The sequence below is a fragment of the Lolium rigidum genome, chromosome 3, assembly GCF_022539505.1.
Source record: "Lolium rigidum isolate FL_2022 chromosome 3, APGP_CSIRO_Lrig_0.1, whole genome shotgun sequence".
In the NCBI taxonomy this organism is placed as follows: Eukaryota; Viridiplantae; Streptophyta; class Magnoliopsida; order Poales; family Poaceae; genus Lolium; species Lolium rigidum.
Genome location: NC_061510.1, coordinates 390,304,259 through 390,312,834, shown reverse-complemented (window position 1 = coordinate 390,312,834; position 8,576 = coordinate 390,304,259). Strand labels below are relative to the sequence as shown.

The window sequence follows — 8,576 nt, the reverse complement described above, 5'->3', positions numbered from 1 at the left end:
GTAATAGTAGTTTGTGTACCTAGATCGAGGGTTTTTATTGCAATATTTGCTATGACACAAATTTGTTGCAGTAGGGTGGCATTTTTATTGTAAATATCAGGAAGGTCAGGACCAAATGGATATACCCTTTCAGTTGAAGTGGTGAAACAACAAAAGGCAAAAAATGCCTTTTCCAAAAGCGGGAGGCTCAAATGCAAAAGTGTGTTACAACTTCTCCTAGACGTTAGATGTCAATTTCGTCAATCTTAAGATCCGCCGGATCAGATCTTCCATGCAGACTCTCGAACGTGCTAATATGGATAGGATGTACGTGCGTGCGTTTATAAAGAATAGTGTATGCGCGTATGTGTGAGCGTCTTTGATTGTACAGTGTTTCGCAAAAAAAAAAATCCGGGAAACATTTTCATTCGCCCCCGAGAGCCAGTAGAAAACTAGAATAGGCGAATCCGCATCCCGGCCGTCCATCCGAGCTCCCGCCATCCTGCCTCGCCCACTGACAACCAGTCCTGTACAGCAAGGGCCCACACGGCAGTGGCACAAATCCGCCCCACGGGGCCCACCTCATTTGGTTCTCGCTCGCTCTGCCTCCTCCCTCTGGAACCGCGCGCCCTCCCCGATCCAAGCGAGCAACCGCCCGCCTCCTCGCGGCCCCTCCACCGTTCGTCTCCAATGCCACCACCGCCGCCGCCGCGGCCGTGCGCGTAGGCTCTCCCGGCGATGGGAAACAGCTGCAACGGCCCGAACGCCGCCGGCCGCAACGGCTTCTTGGCCTCCGTCGCCATCTGGCGCCCCGCGAAGCCCGCCGACGAGGCCGCGCCTCCAGCCGCCCTCCCGGCGTCCACCTCCGACAAGAAGGCGCCAGAGCCCGTCACCATCCCCGCCGGCGAACACTCCTCCCACCACGCCTCACGCGCCTCCGACCCGCCTCCCCCCAAGTCCGCCGAGCCGCAGCAGGCCCAGGCCCCTCCGGCCAAGAAGCCCGTGCCCAAGGTCAAGCGCGTCCAGAGCGCCGGCCTCCGCGCCGACTGCGTCCTCAAGCGCGACGTCAACACCGCCCGCCTCAAGGACCTCTACACCATCGGGAAGAAGCTGGGGCAGGGCCAGTTCGGCACCACCTACCTCTGCGTCGAGAAGGCCACGGGCAAGGAGTTCGCCTGCAAGTCCATCGCCAAGCGGAAGCTGCTCACCGATGAGGATGTCGAGGACGTGCGCCGCGAGATCCAGATCATGCACCACCTCGCCGGCCACCAGAACGTCGTGTCCATCGTCGACGCCTACGAGGACGCCGTCGCCGTGCAGCTCGTCATGGAGCTCTGCGCCGGGGGCGAGCTGTTCGACAGAATCATCCAGAGGGGGCATTACTCGGAGAAGGCCGCGGCGCAGCTCACGCGGGTGATCGTGGGCGTCGTGGAGGCGTGCCACTCGCTTGGGGTCATGCATAGGGATCTCAAGCCCGAGAATTTCTTGTTCGTCAACCAGAAGGAGGACTCGCCGCTCAAGGCCATTGATTTCGGGCTCTCCATATTTTTCACGCCAGGTATGGCCTGGCCTCTAACAATGCAATGCAGTGCAATCTTGTGTATTTCGTGACATGTTTCTGATGAGAGTCTCGAGCGTGGTGAAATTAATTACTGATTCAGCCAAATTGGGATTGTTTATGCGAAAATTGCTTTCACAAGCCAGATTAGGATGAACAATTGTTTTGCTGTAAAAAAAAAGCCGGCCCATCCCCTCCAGTGCAGCCTGAACGTGCCAAGTGATATCGAAAAAAACAAGTGAATAGTGATGCATCCTTTCATCTTTAATTTGTTGCAAAAGCAGCACCTTCTCTTGCACAGTCGTAAGCTTGCTTTCTTTATTTTTGTTGCCAGTTCTGCCGTAGATGTTTCTAAGATGTGATGTAGCAACTTTAAGTAGATATGCACCTGCAGATTTGTACCACTCTTCTTAGACATTAACGATATGAAAATGAAAAGTGTGATAGATGCTATCTATGTTTTTTTCATGAATTACAGTCTTAAACTAGCTACAGAGAACCAAGAATATCGATGTGAAATTATGCTCTTATACCCTCTGTCCCTCTCCACCAACTCATTTCAGATGCTATTTTATGATGATGCCATGTCATAACTTAAATGATTGTGCAGGTCAGATGTTTACAGATGTTGTTGGAAGTCCATACTATGTTGCACCTGAGGTTCTTTTAAAAAACTATGGGCGTGAGGTTGACGTCTGGAGTGCTGGTGTAATAATCTATATCCTGTTGAGTGGGGTTCCACCATTCTGGGATGGTAAGGTTATGTGTAGCTTTTTCAGTAAAATGTTGCATTACCATTTTGCATAATGTATATAAGTTGCTTTAGGTTGATTTTGCTGCTGATTTCTCGAGCAGAAAGTGAACAAGGGATATTTGAACAAGTTTTGAAAGGTGAACTGGACTTTTCAACTGAACCCTGGCCTAGTATCTCAGATAGTGCGAAGGATTTGGTCAGGAAAATGCTTATCCGTGATCCAAAGAAGAGATTGACTGCCCATGAAGCCCTATGTGAGTAGTATCGCACTGTAGCTATAAGTTAGTACTAAATTAATAATTACTCAGCATCTACTTAATTTTCAACCAAATCTTCTCCAATCGCCCATCTTCTGCCAGGTCACCCTTGGGTTTGTGTTGATGGAGTTGCTCCTGATAAGCCTCTTGATTCTGCTGTCCTGAGTCGGTTGAAACAATTTTCTGCAATGAACAAACTAAAGAAAATGGCCCTTAGGGTGAGCATTAACATTAACTTTCCAGTTCGTGTTATAAGACATGTATAGTGATGTTTAATTTTTTCCTGGCGTACGCTTGCAGGTTATTGCCGAGAGTTTGTCAGAAGAAGAAATTGCAGGATTGAAGGAAATGTTTAAAATGCTAGACTCTGATAATAGTGGTCATATCACATTGGAGGAGTTAAAATCTGGCTTGCGGCGAGTTGGTGCTACTTTGATGGACTCCGAAATTGATGCTTTAATGGAAGCAGTAAGTATTCCAAATTATCCCTGCTTTGTTCCTCAACTTTATAGAAGTTACTGAACATAATTTGGTCTCCTTTCTGTTATCGTGGATTGCAATTTGCAAATTTAGGAAGACCCTTACTCTAAAGTTAAGAGGTTAACTAAATTTCTACTTCCTCCATTCTAAATAATCGAATTTCTAGGTATATGCTAACTCAAACTTCTCTAGGTTTGACTAAACTTTTAGAAAAATGCGTCAATATCTACGACGCCAAATCTATATAGTACGAAAATATATCATATGCATGATAGAATCTACTGTAGTAAACTAAATTGGTGTTGTAGATGTTGATGTATTTTTTCAACAAACTGGGTCGAACTTAAAACAGTTTGACTTGGGAGAAACCTAAAACTTCAATTAGTTTGGAAAGGAGGTAATACCTTTATACGTAAGTTGGAAATTAATTTGTATTTTTGTGAGTGGTGCCTACATACCCCCTTTTGTTTTCCGTGGTGGAGAAAGGAACACTTTGTAGCCTGGGCAAACAATATTGTCCCAGGAATAGTGTGCCTTAATCCTACTGGGAGGCTACTCTGGCTGGCGCCCACCTACCCAAACGTCATCTTGATCTCATTTGCAAAACGTTTTCCTTTGTCAAACCTGCTTCATTTGAACTACGATATATCTTATACTGCATTTATTAATTTGTGGTTGGCAGAAATCATATATTGTTAGTAGTTAGTACTTAGGAGGCCCAACTGTATTTTCAAATACAGAATAGTTGGTAAAGTCTATTAGTAGTAATGATTACTCTTATGATGATAGCCTTTGGGTTTTTGACTTTGCTCCCAATGAGGTTGAAGCTCATTTCATGAAAATGTCAGGCAGATATTGACAATAGTGGTACAATCGATTATGGGGAGTTTATTGCTGCAACTATGCACATAAACAAAGTTGACAAGGAGGATAAGCTCTTTACAGCTTTCTCATACTTTGATAAAGACGGCAGTGGTTATATTACTCAAGATGAGCTCCAAAAGGCATGTGAGGAGTTTGGTATTGGAGACACCCGTCTTGAAGATATTATTGGCGATGTTGATAAGGACAATGTAAGTAGATTCCCTGTTCAGGCTGTAAATTTCCAACAGCAGTTTTGTCTAATTGCCCACCACCTTCTGCAGGATGGACGGATCGACTACAATGAGTTCGTTGAAATGATGCAGAAAGGAAATAATCCACTGGGTAGAAAAGGACATCAAAGCAATGTGAACTTTGGTCTTGGAGATGCACTGAAGCTTCGGTAAAAGAAGGTAATCTATTACCTATGGGCGTTTTCCCTACTGATTGATAATATTAGATATACTCCAAGTTGAAATTCTATGGTTATCATTTGTTTACCAGCTCTGGAAGAGTTGTTTCAGTCCATAATCAGTTACTGTATGACTGGTTGCAATCATATAACTGATAGTATTATAACATCCATCTAGTTATTTGGATTCTGCTGGTGTGTCACGTGACCACACTTCAAATACAAACCATGAGAAAATTTTCAGTGAAGTACTTTTGATGGTTTGATGGTTTGCTATACTACATGTGCAAGTTATCTCGATTTGAGAAATTATCCCAGGAAAGAAGTTCAGGATTTCTGTTATACAAAAAGCGCAGATTCAGATAGGCTATTAATGCTTGCAGGCCATCACATTCACAGCCACACACTTATATACTGATAAATAAATTAAGGTAAACTTTTCCATAAGGAAAAGGTGGCTACCTGAAGGAGTATGTATCTGTGGAGGAAACAGATCCACAGATACGTGGCGAGGACTAAACTATGGAGTGTGTTGGACACGCAAAAAAAAGACGTGTACAAAAGCTATGATAAGCTCGATTTAGTTACTACGGACCGTCAGTTGTCCACTTTTTTTTTTTTCCAACTGGGACTTACTCCCTTTTCCATTATAAGCATAACGGAAATACAGATGTTCAAACCTGACAACAGAACCTTAACAAAAGGAGAACCAAAGATAAAAGGGATATGCCCAGCAAAGGAAACATCATGGTAGGAAAACCCGCTACTTGATCTCGGCATCGAAAACCAAGCTACGGGGCAAAAAACCTACCCTAACCTACACAGTTCAGATACTTTTGCTATATAACTCCAGCAAACAGCCAACCAAAAGTGACATCCTTAGTAGAGATCAACTACAGCAAGACTTCAACAGCAACAAACATGAATGTGCAGTTTCGGTAACTATGTGATATTTTCATACTAGGCTAAAATAGTTTGTGCATTTTTCTGCAAATTTACTCCCTCCGATCTAAATTACTTGTCGCAGAATCTGCAGCAAGTAGGATTGGAGGGAGTACTTTCTTACAGCATTCTCGTTCATAAATATAAATTCCCCATACTCTTACAGCATTCTGGGTCAGATATTAAAATGGAACTCGTTAATGCTATGGATCAGTCAAGTTAACCCAACACCAGAATAGCTCGGCAGATACAGTGTGTATGCTTATGTTTTTTCTTGTTTTTATACAGGTCCAGTTAACCAAAATTACCATACAGTGACTCGCAAAAGTTAGCACAGCAGCAGAATAGCTCCCACAGCTTGTCCCATGCAGGCCGGCATTCAGATTATCAGATCTCAATATTCCATTGCAGCTTATTCCAAGTTCTTGGGGGTCTCTGAAGCGAAGCTAATGCGTGCGGCAGTGCCACGAACTACTCTGAAAATTGACATCGATTAGGGAGCTTAACATGGCATCATTTGATTTACCACCATGGAGCATGGACCGCATTGTAGTTCGTTTTCAGCGGTAACAAATTCTTGGTGAAACCGCCATGTACATGCATTGTAAGTAAGCATGAGAGTTGAGTAGGAGAGGTCCTTTTTCTTCCGTCCCTTCAATTTTTTGCACCCGTTCTGAAACCAGCGGCAGGGAGACCCTATCGAGTGAGACTCCAGCTGCTACGTTTGCTCCTCTTCATCTGTGATTCTCTACTGGATAGCGGTTTAGTCTGTCTTGGCATTTTTGTAACGGCAGGTTGTGTGTGTGTCTCTTTGTACTGTAGGAAAAAATATCTGACTAACGAAAACGATTCTCCTCCTATTCTGGTGTTCCACATGATTCAGTGTCTGCCTCACAACCACCGCATCTGGTAGCAACTTCAAGTGACTTGGAGCAGAATAATAGGCTGATGGTTGAACACACAGCAGCACGGCACAGGCGTAAAGATCCTGATTTTGCAAATGGTAATGGCCGAAATAAATTAAATTTGAACGAAGCACTCGCCAGATTGCCAAGAGGATGTTCTTGTAGAGCAAGATGGGGTGTGTGCTGACAGTTGACAGCATATTCAAGGTGAGGGCTCAGTATCTGGGATCTCTTGGCTCAGTAAGAAAGCTTCATTTGGTGATTCCACAGGTTTGGAAGAACCAATAAAGTTGTTTGAACATTCATATGGAACTGTAATGGAGATGAAAATCAATAATGATAGACCTGGAGCAGCTCGCATTTTTGCAATTTGCCAGATTCTGCGTCTACATCTGAAGGTTGCAGAACTAAGAAGGATAAAACTCAGGAGAGTGTTGCATGTTTACATCCTTCATGCCAGCAACTTGTCCCTAACTGCCTATAGATGGGCAAGCTGCCGAAGGTGTCATCATGCATAAAATTGGCGCAGCCATCCTGAACTTCTTTGATCTGAATGATGATATACCAAATGAAGATAATTCAGAGCCATACGTAGTGTTAGATGAATGCCATGTGACCTCCTTACAGAACAACCATGCTAAGCGTGCGTTTGTGATCGATTTAGAAGTGCCAGCTTGTGAAGATGCTGCCGATACAGTTGCAGCAGAGGACATTCTTGCTTTGCCAATGGATGTGCCAACCACAGATAAACCCGGTAATAATTTTCTGGAGTGGTTTGCAGAGCTTGCTGTCTCGGGCATTGATGATCATGGCAAGTGGAGGTCCAAGTTTGCATCGGCAATTCCAGTGACGATGATGATTTAGATTCATTTGAATCATTGACACTGAAGCTTGAAGAGACCAAGACTGTTGGATTCTGCAGCAGGCCACTGGAACCCGCAATAACATATGATGAACAAACCTTTTCACCCTTGAATCTCCTGAACAAGCCAAAGAGAGGCCAGCAAAGGAAGCGTCGGCAGAAGCGTCGTGACTTTCAGAAAGATATCTTGCCTAGCATCTCGTCACTTCGTCGGCCTGAAATCATCGATGACATCCAGTTACTTGAGGGGTTAGTTCAGACGACTGGGAGTCGAGTTTAACTAGGCAACAGCGGGTAAGGGCAAAACCCCAAGAAAAGACTGCCAGATACCGTAAAAGAAAGGGAAGCGTTAGTAATCCTCCGGAAGACATTTTCCTCCCAGCCTCCTAGTTCACGGAGTGATACGTGTCCAATTTCTGCCAAAATTCTGGTTTGCTTCGTCGCAGCAAAAGAAACCGTACTTTTGCTTCATTGAAGCAAAAACCGGTTTGCCCATAGATAAAACAGAAAATACCAGTTGCCCAAAGACCTCGCCTGGGAGGCTGGGACTCGCCAGAATCTTGCCGGAGACGTTGTAGCAATAATTTTGTACGGAGTAGTAAAGTATCAAAACAACAGAATATTCGCAGCAAAAAAATTATACTATCGTAGCTTCGTCAACTACTCGTCGGCACACCACCGGAAGCCGCATCCTAACTCCGGCAAGCAGCTCCACTGATTGTCTGAAGCACCGCTGCTGCAGTACTGCTGATGACTGTTTGTAGCATTATTGGTGACAGTCCGCCGCCACTCATAATTTGCAGGATCGTCGCTGAGCATTTGCAGCACCTCCCGTCTAGATTTGCAGCATCGTCACACTAACTTCGTAGCAGCAAAGGAGATCGGAGAAGGTCTAGGGAGTCTCGACGCCGACCTGCAGCACACATAGCAGGCACGCCCCGTCGTCCTCAATGCCGCCCGCAGCATGCATCGCAAGGGGTGCATTGACGAGCAGTGTCGTCGTTAAATCGGAGGATGGGTCTCGTGGAGCTCTGTGGCGGGGCGGGCGACGCAGGTGGTGCCACCATCGCAACCAGCCATGATCGAATCTCGGGGCGCCGGCAACCAACCAAGGGCGTGGTGGCGCAGACCGTTGCCAGAGACCCATGGCACGCGGCTGAATCTCACGGTAAGGCGGCGGCGGGCATGGTAAGGAGGCCGTGTGAGAGAGGAAACAGCCGCGACACGGCGGCGAGAGAAAAGTACGAGGAGAGAGAGAGAAGAAGAGAAGAAAAAACTAGTGGAGGAGAACCCTCGTCAACGGGATAAGGGAGTGGTGGGACCTAGCCGCATAATCTTGTTCGTTCCTTGGACGCGTGGCGCGGGGTGGAGCAGGAGGCACGATAGCGTCGTAGCGGATATGAAGTCTTTTCCTAAAAGAAAAGGTGGAGATCAGGCGGCCCACGAAACCTGACGACACGGGGAAGAAGGAAGGAAGGCACACGCCGACACAACCAGCTGCTTACACGAATCTTGATACAATGAATCGGATGGCTAAACAGTTGACTGAGATTTTATTAGATCTCA

At 45.7% G+C, this 8,576-nt stretch overlaps 1 protein-coding gene and 1 pseudogene across 1 annotated transcript; both read left to right on the top strand.

Annotated features, from left to right (window-relative positions):
- Positions 1 to 717: 717 nt before the first annotated feature.
- On the top strand, positions 718 to 5,618 carry LOC124704513 (calcium-dependent protein kinase 11). Its single transcript, XM_047236778.1, has 8 exons — positions 718 to 1,537; positions 2,148 to 2,291; positions 2,393 to 2,545; positions 2,651 to 2,766; positions 2,849 to 3,016; positions 3,877 to 4,101; positions 4,174 to 4,302; positions 5,532 to 5,618. The coding sequence occupies exons 1-7, from the start codon at positions 718 to 720 to the stop codon at positions 4,294 to 4,296; spliced, it is 1,749 nt and encodes a 582-aa protein (XP_047092734.1). The 3' UTR covers positions 4,297 to 4,302; positions 5,532 to 5,618.
- A 216-nt stretch (positions 5,619 to 5,834) lies between these two features.
- On the top strand, positions 5,835 to 7,290 carry LOC124697642 (annotated as a pseudogene).
- Positions 7,291 to 8,576: the final 1,286 nt, after the last annotated feature.